Source organism: Pseudophryne corroboree, chromosome 9 (genome assembly GCF_028390025.1).
Source record: "Pseudophryne corroboree isolate aPseCor3 chromosome 9, aPseCor3.hap2, whole genome shotgun sequence".
NCBI lineage: Eukaryota > Metazoa > Chordata > Amphibia > Anura > Myobatrachidae > Pseudophryne > Pseudophryne corroboree.
The window spans coordinates 72,089,540-72,103,949 of NC_086452.1; the positions used below are offsets into that span (position 1 = coordinate 72,089,540).

The 14,410-nt window shown below is 48.0% G+C and overlaps 1 protein-coding gene across 1 annotated transcript in view; it reads left to right on the plus strand.

Annotated features, from left to right (window-relative positions):
- Window positions 1-1,195: 1,195 nt before the first annotated feature.
- The window catches only part of MOB3C (MOB kinase activator 3C), a 62,618-nt gene continuing 49,403 nt past the window's right edge, over window positions 1,196-14,410 (plus strand). Inside the window, exons 1-2 of the mRNA XM_063939511.1 lie at window positions 1,196-1,352; window positions 10,851-11,318. Coding sequence (XP_063795581.1) covers window positions 10,901-11,318 — 418 coding nt within the window. The 5' untranslated portion in view covers window positions 1,196-1,352; window positions 10,851-10,900. The remainder of the gene's footprint in view (window positions 1,353-10,850; window positions 11,319-14,410) is intronic.

Genomic DNA, 14,410 nt, shown 5'->3' on the forward strand with positions numbered 1-14,410 from the left:
TGACACTGAGCAGCAAGATGCAGCACAAGACACTGGACTAGTATATTAGTAATGTACTGTAGTATTACTGAGCACCACAATACAGCACAAGACAATGAGCAGTGATACTGAGCACTGATGATGATACTACTGAGAACTGACACTGAGCAGCAATATGCACAAGAGAGACAAACTACTAGTACTAATACTAATGAGCAGCAATAAGTAAGCACTGATACTGAGCACTGATATATTGAGATTTGCCACTGAGAGAATGTAGCCACGTCCTCTCTGCTCTCTCTACAATGCACGAGTGAAAATGTCGGCGACGCGCGGCTCTTTATATGGAATCCGAATCTCGCGAGAATCCGACAGCGGGATGATGACGTTTGCCTCGTTTGGGTTTTCCGAGTCAGGCGGGAATAACCGAGCCTGCCTCGGACCCGTGTAAACCACGTGGAGTTCGGAGGGTTTGGTACTCGAAAAACCGAACCTGCTCATCTCTAGTATATACTGTGTTGTGCTGGTCTTTGTGGCGGGTGTAGTGTGGGTGCTGTTCTGTCCAGGTGGTGTAGTATATACTGTGTTGTGCTGGTCTTTGTGGCGGGTGTAGTGTGGGTGCTGTTCTGTCCAGGTGGTGTAGTATATACTGTGTTGTGCTGATCTTTGGGGTGGGTGTAGTGTGGGTGCTGTTCTGTCCAGGTGGTGTAGTATATACTGTGTTATGCTGATCTTTGGGGTGGGTGTAGTGTGGGTGCTGTTCTGTCCAGGTGGTATAGTATATATTGTGTTGTGCTGGTCTTTGTGGCGGGTGTAGTGTGGGTACTGTTCTGTCCAGGTGGTGTAGTATATACTGTGTTGTGCTGATCTTTGGGGTGGGTGTAGTGTGGGTGCTGTTCTGTCCAGGTGGTGTAGTATATACTGTGTTGTGCTGGTCTTTGGGGTGGGTGTAGTGTGGGTGCTGTTCTGTCCAGGTGGTATAGTATATATTGTGTTGTGCTGGTCTCTGTGGTGGATGTAGTGTGGCTGCTGCTCTGTGCAGAGGGTGTAGTGTATGTGTTGTGCTGCTCTTTGCAGAGGGCTTAGTGTGTGTGATGTGTCTGTGCAGTGCAGTGGGAGTAGCATGTAGTGTATTGTGCTTCCCTCTGGGTGTGTGTTGGGGGCCATACTATTGGTCTGACTCATTGCACACAAGTTGCTACAGGAACAGCTGTACACTTGGAGAGAGAATCAGGATGTGACATCACTTGCAGGAAAAAAAAGAACAGTTCTTGAAAGCAAACTTCATAAAGTATCTCCGTGTGACAGGAGCTGGGAGGATTCTCTGCATCTCCTAAATGTTGTCTGACACATCCCGAGGACCCCGGAGTGAGGTGAGGGTCCATATATATATTATATATACACATACACACAAATATAAGTACAGACGCAGAGAGGCAGAAATATACCGTATGATCAGGCTTTAATATAGATTTATAGGCATTGATATTTATTCATGGGGCTGCCGCAGTTCCCACGTGAAAGTTGTCTAACTGGATATTACAGCTTGTTTGAACTTGAATTGTGACGATTCAGATTAACTGTCTTTGTGGAAGATGTATCAAGCATTGGAGAGAGATAAAGTACCAACCAATCAGTTTCTGTCATTTTACAGGTTGTCCTAGAAAAGTTACAGAAGCTGATTGGTTGTTACTCTATGGCTGGGTACGGAGCAGACAATATATAATCCAATCCCACATATCGTGGAGTAATATCGTACACATCGTCTGATTGCACGCTCCTGTCTGCCGACATTGGGGTTGTCACATCTGATGTTCCGCACATCAGATGCGACGACCCGACGGCAAGCATTCTCAATGCGGCCATGAACGATCTATCGCGCAGTCGCATGATATGTCATTTATCCAGGGCTTCTCTCTCCAAGGCTTGAAACCTACCCCCTATTGTGACCTGTGAATTTATAAGACCAATGTATTGCACACAGCTCACACTCCGTCCACTATAAAGTGATACTGTCACTTTAAATTAACCAATAATGACTCCAAATTTCAGCATAAATGACATATCTACCACCTGCACCCACCAGCCGGTGCTGTGTAGACTGCCAGCTGCATTTGATACAGTTTAGAGCAGTGATGGGGAACCTTCAGCCCTCCAGCTGTTGTTGAACTATACATACCAGCATGCCTTGCTACAGTTTTTCTATTTAGCCATGCAAAAACTGTTGCAGGGCATGCTGGGATGTGTAGTTCAACAACAGCTGGAGGGCCGAAGGTTCCCCATCCCCGGTTTAGAGGGAGGCAAGAGAATGAGCAGTATTATATTAGTTAAAAAAAAAAATATGCTGCCTATAAATTGTCTTTTCTGTACAGAATTTTGGGAATGGAAATTAAGGGGGACATGTACTAAGCAGTGATAAAAATGGAGAAGTGAGCCAGTGGAGAAGTTGCCCATGGCAACCAATCAGCATTGATGTAACATTTATAATTTGTATACTATAAAAGTAGACAGAGCAGCTGATTGGTTGCCATGGACAGCTTCTCCACTGGCTCAGTTCTCCACTTTTATCACTGCTTAGTACATGTCCCCCTAAGAGTTAAGTTTCCACTAACTTTAGGTTTTGCCTGTAGCATACTTACCTACTCTCCCGGAAGCTGCGGGAGGCTCCCGTTTTTTGGGGTAGCCCCCCGCACCCCTGGAAGAGTGGGCAGGTCTCCCGCATCCTGCTCGCACCCTAGTGATGCGAGCAGAATGGAGAGAAAATCTCCCGTATTCGCGGGTCCGTCGGGTGGAGAAGGGGTTAAAATGGCGCAAATTGCGTCTTTTAGCCCCGCCCCCTTCCCGCGGATCCACGAATAGCGGCATTTCCCGATGTGGGGGCGGGGCTTAGCGATGTCACAGTCCAGCCCCCCCCCCCCCCCTCCCCAAATACTCCTGCAGCGTCTCCTCTCCGGCCTTCTCCCGGAGAGGAGAAATAGAATGTAGGCAAGTATGGCCTGTAGTGATGTGTCCTGGGTCCTGGGTGACTTAATATATTGATGTTGTCCCCATTCAGACAGGAAGTGACACCTCCATCGCAGCTCTCCTCTCTCTGATTAAAGGTTTTCTATCAGATGACATCATTCACACAATCAGGTTAAGCATAGCTACTCCAACAGAAATCATGGCACCCATTTTTTTAGGGCCCTCATCCCCACAGCGTTTCTTCAGCCCTAACCCCCACAGCGTTCCTTCAGCCCTAACCCCCACAGCATCCTTCCAGCTAGATCCACAGCGTAACGACAGCCAGTCCCACATTGTCCTTCCAGTCAGCCCCACAGTGTCCTTCCTATCCAGCCCCCCCCCCCCCCGTGTCCCTCCAGCTGCCTTCTTTCTCTTCAACCCTAGCACCCACAGCATCCCTCTAGCCAGTGTCGAACGGAGCCTTGAAGTGCCCACCAGAGGAATGTAGCGGTGGGGGCCCATGTGTAGGGGTGTGGTCAGTCTCCAGAGGAGGTGTTGCCAACCACTACAGAGGGATGGCTAACCATTAGAGAGTGCATGGTCTGGGCCCCATCATAAATATATACAGTAAACACTCGTAGTCCATGCATGATAATGTACCAGATTAATAACAGCAACGCACTGTAGAGAATACACCAGTCACGATCACGGCGGTCAGGATCCCAGCTGTCAAAATACCAACACCGGAATCCTGACACTGATCAGAATGCCGGCACCAGCATCCCGACACCCAGGATCCCGATCGATACACTGACGGGCCGCCGGAGAGGTAAGCCGTGCGGGGGAGGTTAGGTTTTGGCTGTGGGGGGAGGGTTTGGCTGTGGGGAGGGGCGTTAGGTTCAGGCACCTAGGCTGCAGGGAGGGGAAGGGTTATGGTTAGACACTGATGGGAGGGTTAGGGTTAGGCTGCGGGGGAAGTGGAGGTGTTAGGGGGGCATTGGGGGAAGGTAAGTACACCACTATACTTCCCCTGTCGGGATTCTGAACATTGGGATGCTGCGGTCGGTATTCTGTCGGCCGGCATCCTGTCAGCCGGCATTTCAGTCCTGACCCCTGTGCAGTATAGTGTAATATGTGTAACATGTGCACAGTCTGGAACCTAATCCCTAGAGGAGGAGGTATGCAGCTATGCAGTAATGCCTACCGGGGGTTTCCCCTGTACCACTGTGGGCCAGTCCAACCCTGCCTCTAGCCAGCCGCATAATGGGGGTAATTCTGAGTTGATCGCAGCAGCAAGTTTGTTAGCAATTGGGCAAAGCCATATGCACTGCAGGGGGGGGGGGGGGGGGGGGGGTTGTAGATATAACATTTGCAGAGAGAGTTAGATTTGGGTGGGTTATTTTGTTTCTGTGCAGGGTAAATACCGGCTGCTTTATTTTTACACTGCAAATTAGATTTCAGTTTGAACACACCCCACCCAAATCTAACTCTCTCTGCACATGTTATATCTGTCTCCACTGCAGTGCACATGGTTTTGCCCAATTTCTAACAAACTTGCTGCTGCGATCAACTCAGAATTAGGCCCAATGTCCCTCCAACCCATACGTACCTGCTTCTATGTATTCTCCTGCCCACCACGGCTCCTCTGCTGTCATTCAGCAGTGCGGTGCTGCGTGACATCATGATGTAATGCTCTCTGCAATAACAAAGAAAACATTATTGCACTGGTAGTGGTCGGCCGGTGAAATAATGCTACACTACAGCATCTGCCGGACGGGCCCTCTACCTGCCTCATACTTGCCTACCTGACCCTCTCCATGAGGGAGAAAATGCTCTGTTCCTGGACTTTCCTGGTAATGTATGATTGCCATCACCTGAAGGGAAACACCTTTCTTATCAATTACCTAGCTCACCACAGGTGATAGCAATCATACATTAGTAGGAAAGCCCAGGAACAGAGCATTTTCTCCCTCATGGAGAGGGTCAGGTAGGCAAGTATGACCTGCCTGCGCTCTGCTGAACATGCAGTCACTCCTATATGAGAAAGTACCTGGGGTTTTCTTGCCGTGCTTTCAATATGAACTATGTAAAAACATATCACTGCAGATACTCATGGCGAACAATGCAATTGCAGCTGGATCCTGTCATGTGACTTCTTGCCTCTAATAATAACAACCAGCAAATGACAGAAACAATGGAACGCTACATGCCAAAAATAGAGTGAGCTGCTTTAATAACTATACATTGTATATGATGTACACAGGCAGCAGCTGTATCTAGATTCTCACACAAAATAAATATTACAACAGAGACAGAAACATACACAGGGGGAGATGTATGTTTCTTGAAGTGAGATAAAGTAGAGAGTACCACAACCAATCAGCTTCTGTCCGTTTACAGGCTGTGTTTCAAAAGCGTCAGGACTGATTGGTTGGTACTTTATCTCTCTCCAAACGTTTTTGTTACATCTCCCCCCTATAAAGATTTAAAATTTACTAAGCGCCAGATTGTAAACCACCGGCAGTTCTGTGGTGGTTTGGTGGCGGTTTTTGAATACGGCGAAACCGCAGGAAAATCACACTGTAGAATAGAATAAAACAAAATTGAATATCAAAGCACAATCAATGTTTTAGACCATAGAAAGAATAAAATAGAAACCCCAGATTTATGAAGCAGCTGGTTGGAAAAAAGACCAGGTAGCTGGAGCGCCAGGACAGGTGGTTCTGGAGCGCTGTGCCCGGCACGCTGATCCGTAAATAAGAGCCAGGGTCAGTGGCTTAAATGCAAGTCGTGGCTGCAGCAGCAGCTTCCCAACTAGACACCCATATCTCTGAGCCTGGCCATGGCGCAGCTGTATCATATCTACCTACCTACCCACCCATGCCACCCCACCGGGCCACAGTATCCCACCAGCCAGACTGCCCATCCTGGCTCGGCAATGTGACAGCTCCAGAGACTGGGTTAGGGTGAGAAGCTTCTTCCGCCAGCAGGGAGTCTGTGAGATGTGACCTGAGCGGCCACCTCGGGTTTCTGCTGTGTTTCATGGAGCTCCCAGCTGTTCATCCCAGTGCGCCCTGACTCCTGGTGTCCTCCCTATTGGGTGGGGTGGAGGGTGCCAAAATGGGTGTGGATCATTAGATCGACAGTGTCTAGGACGACCACTATAGGTCGACAGTCACTAGGTCGCAAGGGTTTGAAGGTTGACAGGGTTTGAAGGTCGATATGTTCTAGGTCGACAGGTCAAAAGGTCGACATGAGTTTTTCATGTTCTTTTGGTGTCGTTTTCTCCGTACAGTGACCGGGAAGCCCAATTAGTGCACCATGTCCCCTCGCATGGCTCGCTTCGCTCACCATACTTCGGGCAGGTTACTATTCCCACTCGTAGTCCGCGTGGATTGTTAAGTATGAAAAAGTTAAAAAAAAGATTTTTTTTTTTTGAAAAACTCATGTCGACATTTTGACCTAGAAACCCTGTCGACCTAGTGACTGTCGACATATAGTGGTCAACCTAAACTTTGTCGACCTAGACACTGTCGATCTTCAGACCGGATCCCGCCAAAATACTGCCTTGCCCTGGGTGACTAGTTTCGGCCCTGCAGGGATATATAAAAGATCACATGTAAGGGCAGAGCTTGCGAGAAAGTTCTGTCCTGCTAATCCATTTACCGCAATTTTCAGGGTAGTTTTTGTGAAAAATACACTGAGATTGTGTCTGTGCATGCACCGCCACTGGCTATCCCCCCTCCGATTACACTTACCTGCAGCCAGGACCGGTGATCTGGGAGGGCTCCCGGTCATCTGATTCTGTGCTCCACTGTGATCCCCGGTGCTGTAAAGTGAGATGTCCCTTTGCAGCATCACCGGATCACAGACCCCTGGGTGCAGGTATTATAGTTTTTTTCTCTAACTTTTGGTACAGATGTACCATGTACCATAGAGGAATCTCAGTTGATATCTCTGATTTCTGCAATCCCTCCATTATCGTTCTCAAATGCAGCTTCCATAGGATTCTGTGCAGGCTTTTTCTTTGACCATATCCGATTGTTTTTAATGTGACAACAAGCCGGGAATCAGTGTTGGGGCTGGCGATCCCGGCGGGCGATCGCCAGGTGATTACCTCGCCCTGCTCCATCACTTGCCCCCCCTGCACCTTCCCCCCTGCTCCCACTTCAATTTGAAAACACATACCCCAGGGTGTGTTATTAAATGAAAAACCTGCCACTGAAGGGATAAATGGGAACAAACTCTGGGTGCGCTCTCTGACGAGCAGTGGACACAGATATTGGGTTCCATCAAATATACTACACCTTGTATAAGGTACCAGCAAGTATTTTTTTTAAACTATTTTACAGGGTGTACCGTACCCCGATATCACTCCATCAGGTGGGGTTGAGATCTGACATGTTTTGTCCACAATGTAGGGTAGAGTGTGCTCATTTTTGGCATTTGCTATGGTCGTGTCCAAATGTTTCTTCCTTCTGGTCTGATATTTGGGCTGATGTGGTCCTAACGGAACCATCACTTCCTCCATTGAGTCCTGGAGTTCGCCTGTCCAGCCTAGATGTCGAGGAGACACACTCATTGGCTATATACCGTTATGTTTTGTGCAGTGGTGCAAGTAGAAATATTTTCTTAGTGGAACTGAGTGTCGAAAAATGGGCGTGGCCATGTGTTGTGAGGGGGCGTGGCCACATTCTGCTAGTGGGAGTGGCTACGTGACACTAGCGTCGTGGCCACACGACACAGCCCCTTTTTTGGGGGGAATATGGAGGCAAGGCTAAAAATGTATAGTAATGCCTCCAGTATAATAGAAAAATATATAGTGATACCTCCAGTATAATAGAAATATATAGTAATGCCCCCAATTTAATAACAATATACAGTAATGCCTCCATTATAACAGGAAAATACAGCCACTGTCGCACTCCCAGTAACCCTGACAAAGTGGGAGGAGCCGTCATGCTGCCAAGCACCATGGTCCTGTTGCTTTGTGGCACATTATAATTGTGGTAATGGCAAAGTGTGTGGCAGGTGGTACTGCGTAGCCGCTGCCAAATTCTTAAGGGTACTCCGTACCTGAGCGTACCCGCATACTTTCACCGCAGGTTTTGTGTCTGACTATTCTTTGCAGCGCTATTGCCCCGCCGCCTGCGCTGGAGGGCACTTGTAAATGAGGAAACAGGTCATGAGATACAGATGTTTAGGAGGGGATGCAGTTCATTTGCCGGCAGTCGGGATCCCAGCAGTAAAGAAACCTTATACATTATACTTATTTTGTATGACCAAGTCAAGAACGCTCACAATGTACTGTACAAATGCTTTATTTTTCTTTTCTTTCAATTGCTGTTACTGCGGTTATGTTTTCTATAAAACTTCAATCAAAAAATGACACAATTGAAAAAAAAAACGTAATATTACATATTTCCCTTCTTTGCTAAATCTAAATCTAATAAACCAAAAAACAGAAGTCAGAATGCTACTTGTACTTTGGTTGTGTATAGGAAACCCCCTATGTGATGGGGAACACGTCCTGCAACCCCTGAGCCAGTGCTGCATCACTATTTGACTAAAAGGAATTTATCAGGGAGTTAAAAATACTGCACTTCTGAGACATTTGTAGCCCCTAGAGTGGAGGTGCACCCTAGAGGTTGACAAAATAGGTCTACAAGACTCTACGTCACGTTAACGGTATAATGTGTTGCAGCCAGGTGTTTTGCACATTCATCTAAACCTTTTTTACTGGTGAAAATAGCCTATAGAAACAGGGCCGTCGAGAGCAGTGATGGGCCTGGAGTTCCTCCCAGAATGAGAAACATAAGTAAATACTATGCGCTGGGATGTACGGTGAATTTGTGGCCTTTACTCAGGTGGCAGATCCAAGGTTGGGGGGCTGACGAACAGCGCAATCCCCCTTCCTGGACCCACCACAGCCCAGTCTACTACTGTCCCAGGCCCCCATAGGTTCCCACCAGCTAGCCCAGGCCTGGGTAAGTAGTGCACGTTCCTCCCACCCCCCTCTGTGCCTCTGTGAATAGAAAGCCTAATGGTCTAATCACAGCCCCTACTTCTTGTAGCAGGACTGCTGATATAGACTCTGGGCCTGAATGGCCATTTTGCCTTCTTGCTGTGGAGCGTCAAGCACTGGGACAGTCTCTACTCAAGATAGAACATGTCTCCTCCTTAACTTCTCCCCACTCTTTTATTGAAGGTTCCTCACCTCTAAGTAGTTCATAAAGGGGCTTTTAACGTAAGATATGCACCCCCCAGAAATATGCACAAGTCTTGGACTGGTCATGGTATGGTCATGGTATGGTCATGGTATGGTCATGGTATGGTCATGGTTGTTTCAGCCATTGCTGCACCTCAGGTAGCCTTAATACCATGACCTATCTTAGCTCGCATTAAAATGACCTCTGACTGAGCCAAGAATGTCTTATGAGGGCTCAATTTGAGTCCTGCACGTAGAAGGAAACCTAACAATTCCTGTAGGAGAATCTTCCTCCATAGGGGTCGATCCTATTACCCGCAAAGGGTGTGATGTCTTGCACCCTTCATGGGCTGATTTTTGGCTGAATTCGCACCAAAGTGCTCGGCTGCCGTAAAAGTGCGTCCGCTGCCGCAATGATTCGCACCTACGAAATCATTGCGGCTAATAGGATCGACCACATAGTCTCTAACACCTTTAAATACAATATTATCAATTAGGAGGAGTGTAGCAGAAGAAACCCACTATGGGCCCTATTCAGCACTGAATGCGTTCGCATTTCATCGGTTTCATTGTCAGCGCGCATCTCGGTGGTGCGAAAGCCTCGGCCTGATTGATAGGCAGAGGCGTTCGTTGGGCGGTCGAGGGCGGCAACGCGGTATTGCGAAGGTGGGTCGGTGGCGTTTTCTTGGAGGCCGCATGACATTACTCGTGGCTGCTGCAATGTGGAAAATGGCGGCGGCCTGGCAGCCAGGCTGCGGAGGCAGAGTGACTTCACTTATTCAGCGATGTGAACGCAATTAGCGTGCTGGGCGGCCCCAAGCATGCGAGTGATAACCGTTGCAGTTTTGCTAGCTTATTTAAACAGCAACATATCTTGGATTTTCAATGTCATTCAGAATTCTAGATATTGTATTAACTCTCCCAGTACAGAACACGTCTTCTCAATGCCATTAGCTTCTGACTGTAAGGACACTGAAATACCCTTCACAAAAGTACTACAGCTGCAGTAAATCCATATCGTGATCTTATGTTATTAAAGCAAGGCACTGTACATGGAATACATACGATTTACTGATGGCCGGGATCCTGGCTGTCATGATGCCGACAGCGGGATCCCGGCCACCAGTATGCCGGCAGCGGGGCGAGTGCTAGAAAGACACAGTGGCTCGCTGCATCACCACAGGTTATATTTTCCCTCTATGGGTGTCGTGGAAACCCATAGAGGGAGATAAGCCTGTAGCGCCAGTATTCCGTTGGCGGCATTTCAATGCCTGTCAGGATTCCGGTGTCGGCATTGTGACCGCCGGGATCCCAACAGGCAGTCTCATGGTCGCCTCCCCTGTACATAGCTTCTGTATCACCAATAGCTATCTGCTTGGTATAATAGGTGTATCGCAGGGCAACAAGTCTTATAAGCTGCTCAGCCAATCACAAGCTTGTTCCCACTCTAGCCACAATGTGTTGGCCGGGTGGCTAGTGACACTTCTGGGTAATTCAGGACACGGTCATTCAGAGTCCAGTGCACTGTAATTAGGCTTTACTTACCCCTTACAGTAAGTCTGTGAGCTCAATGCCAGCCGGTGAGTGCGGCACAGGAGCCCTGGTTGGTTTGCTTTAGTTTGTGCATACTGAGCTTTAATGACAACCTTAGACCTGGGCCAATGCAGCTCAGCTGCCTTGGTATTGTATTTACCTTGTGTAATTTCTATTTCTCCTCCAGGACCTCCACCACCCAACATCTGTCTGCTGATCCTCAGCCCCCTGGAGACTATGGCACTATGCCTTACGCAGGTATTCAATAAAGACAGAACTTTTCGTCCGAGGAAGAGGTTTGAGCCGGGGACCCAGCGCTTTGAGCTGTACAAAAAGGCTCAGGCGTCCCTGAAATCAGGCCTGGACCTGAAGACGGTGGTCCAGCTGCCACCTGGGGAGAACATCAATGACTGGATAGCTGTTCATGTTGTGGACTTTTTCAATAGGATTAACCTGATCTATGGAACCATGTCTGAGTTCTGCACAGAAAGGAGCTGCCCCGTCATGTCTGGGGGGCTGAGATATGAATACAGGTGGCAAGATGAGCACAAGTTTAAGAAGCCCACCAAGGTGTCTGCTCCACTGTACATGAACATGCTGATGGAGTGGATTGAAACCTTGATAAACAATGAGGACATATTTCCAACCAGAATGGGTAAGTCTGGTGTAGCAACAACTGATCACAGTGATTTAGAGTAAACAAGTCCATTTGTGGGCGGATGCCTAGGGCTAGGGGCACTGTGGTTGCTTCTATACCGGTCCTGGTCACTAATGCCAGGTACATCCATTTCCTATACCTTCCAGCGTGACACCTGTATGTACAGCAGAACCTGATCTTCACTGGCTCAGCTACTTTCATCTCCCAAACCTACTACTCACTGGTCGTCCCATGTTCTGCTGCACGGTGGCTGAGTTGTAGCACTTATAGGCAGAGCAGTAGAGAGCCGGGCTGGGCCCCGGTACTTTTCGGGGGGCGTGGTCTAATCATAGGAGGCGTGATCATGCACCCTTAGAAAAAAAATAATGAAATAAATTGTATTTTAAGGGTCTCCATGGCCACACTGCAGCCCAGGACACAACAGCGTGTGCTGGGCTGAGGAGAAGAGCTGCTGCTGCTGCTGCCAGGTAAGGGGGCCCGGCCCCCACTGGACCCTCACTGGGCCCCTCGATCAGACTTGGGCCCAGGTAATGTGTACCCTCTCCCCCCTCTCTCGACACCACTCCTTATAGGGGTCTATTCATGAAGCATTGAAAAGAGTAGAAAAGTGAGCCAGTGGAGAAGTTGCCCATGGCAACCAATCAGCTTTTAAGTAACATTTGTCAAGTGCGTTCTATAAAATTATATGTAGCAGCTGATTTGCCCATTGGCTCACTTGTCCACTCTTTTCACTGATTTATGAATAGACCCCATAGTATATTATAGTATTAGTACGATTTAATTTACTGTTCTAATTTGATGGTCATCAAGGTTTTATTGTTTTACTGGTGATCACTGTGTGTAAATGTCAGTTGCTTCATTGCTCAAATGAATCCGAGATCCCAGAATTAACATATATGTGTAGTAGCTGGTTCATCGTCCATAGATGAGAGCATAGACAAGCTGTATCTTGTTCATAGATGAGAACATAGATAGTCTGTAGATTATTCATACATGTAGATGAGTATATGGAAATACTGTAGATCGCCCATAGATTAGAGTTTATATAGAGGCTGTTTCTGAATCAGGAGTGTAGCAAAAACAAAATGGCCGTAACGTTGCACCTGGTAAACTCATGCTACCCTGCAGGAAGAGCAGATGTAACATGTGCAGAGAGATGTAGATGTGGGAAGGGTGTGTCCAAACTCAGATATTGCAGTGTAAAAATAAAGCTGTTCAGCATTTGTTGGCTACACCAGTGTAATACCTCACAACATTTTGATTCTGAAACTCAGGACCCCTGTGCGTGTCTTCGTTGTGTGTGCCTGAAAGGGGTACTGGCCTTATGGGAAGGGGACATGGCCTTGTGACACGTCCTAGTTTTCCTTACTCTGGGGGGCATGACCTGCACTCCCAGAGATGCTCAGCTGCCCCCCAGGCTATTCCCCTTACTGTGGACAGATGCGTGCTCCCCAAACCGCGGGACAGCCCCTTGTTCCCCAAAAACAGGACTGTCCCGCTGAAAGTGGAACATTTAGGAGGAATGCAGTATTAATACTGCATGCAAAGTATTGCAAAATGTTTTTGCCGCCACTCCCTGTAATCACCCCCAGGTGAAGGTCCCTGTCAGTCACTGCAAATAAATCTTCACTGCAACCGTCGTGGCAAGATCATCGTGGTACCTGCGCAGTGTGACTTAGATGCGTCGGCTAATAATCCGGCTCAGCGAAGGTTATATATATATGTGCCTACTTTACTTCTGCAGTGATCAGTATTATATGCACCTGTTTTATGCCAGGAGATGTGGGTGGCAAGGGTAGGAAATGCAGAATGACAGCACACAACTCATGCACACAACATATACAGTATAACAGGACAGTGACAGTAATAACTAATAACGTTTCATTTACAGTGTAAAAGGAAATTAGAATAGGACGCAAAGACAAAAAGGAAGTAATACTACGCACAACACATCTGTCTCCTCCCCAGTAGTAGATGAAGTGTAATTATGCCATATTGCTGCAGACTGATTGCAGCTATCACTGTATCATCACAACACTATGGGATCGATATGCGTGATTGACATCCACAATGCCGACAATCAGAGGAGGGGGGGGGGGGCAGCGTGATGTTGAACCCGGCATGCCGACATGATACTAATGATGTAAAGTGCTGTAACCATGGGCCTAATTCAGACATGATGGCTAGGCTGCGTTTTCGTACAGCGGGCGAGCAGGTCTAAACAGCGCATGTGTATGCACCGCAGTGCGCAGGCGCGTTGCATGGGTACAAAGCGGATCGACGATCAGCGATGGGTTTGTGCAAAGGATCCGTTAGCAAGGAGAGTGACAGGGAGAAGGCGTTTGTGGGTGGCAACTGACCGTTTTCTGGGAGTGGTTGGAAAAACGCAGGCGTGTCCAAGCGTTTGCAGGGAGGGTTCCTGACGTCAATTCCGGTCCCGGACAGGCTGAAGTGATCGCAGCGGCTGAGTAAGTCCTGGGCTACTCAGAAACTGCACAAAATCTGTTTGTACAGCTCTGCTACACATGCGATCGCACACTTGCAAAGTGAAAATACACTCCCCTGTGGGCGGCGACTATGCAATCGCAGGACTGCAAAAAAAACCTAGCGAGCGAACAGGTCTGAATTAGCCCCCATGTTGGATTTTACAACTTTGAACATGATCGTAAAGCAGAGAGTGTAGAATGCATCTCATCAGACATGGGGCCTGATTCAGACCTGATTGCTGTAGTGCGAATTCGCACAGCGGCTGATTATCGAATGACTGCACATGCGTATGCACCGCAATGTGCAGGCGCATCGCCAAACAGCAACAGGATGGTGCAAAAATCACAAGGCTTTCGCAAGGTGATTGACAGTAAGTGGGCATTTGGGGTGGTAACTGCCCGTTTTCTGGGAGTGTCAGGGAAAACGCAGGTGTGCCTAAGCATTGATAAAGCTACATATTTATCTTATTTAAAACCCTTTAAGAGGCCTAAGAACACTGTACGCTATTGACGTATGGAGTACCGTAAGGGTACGCACGTTGCGTAACAATCTCTTAGCCGTGGTCGAGACGCTCAAGCGTCACGTTCGCTCACGGCCAAGAG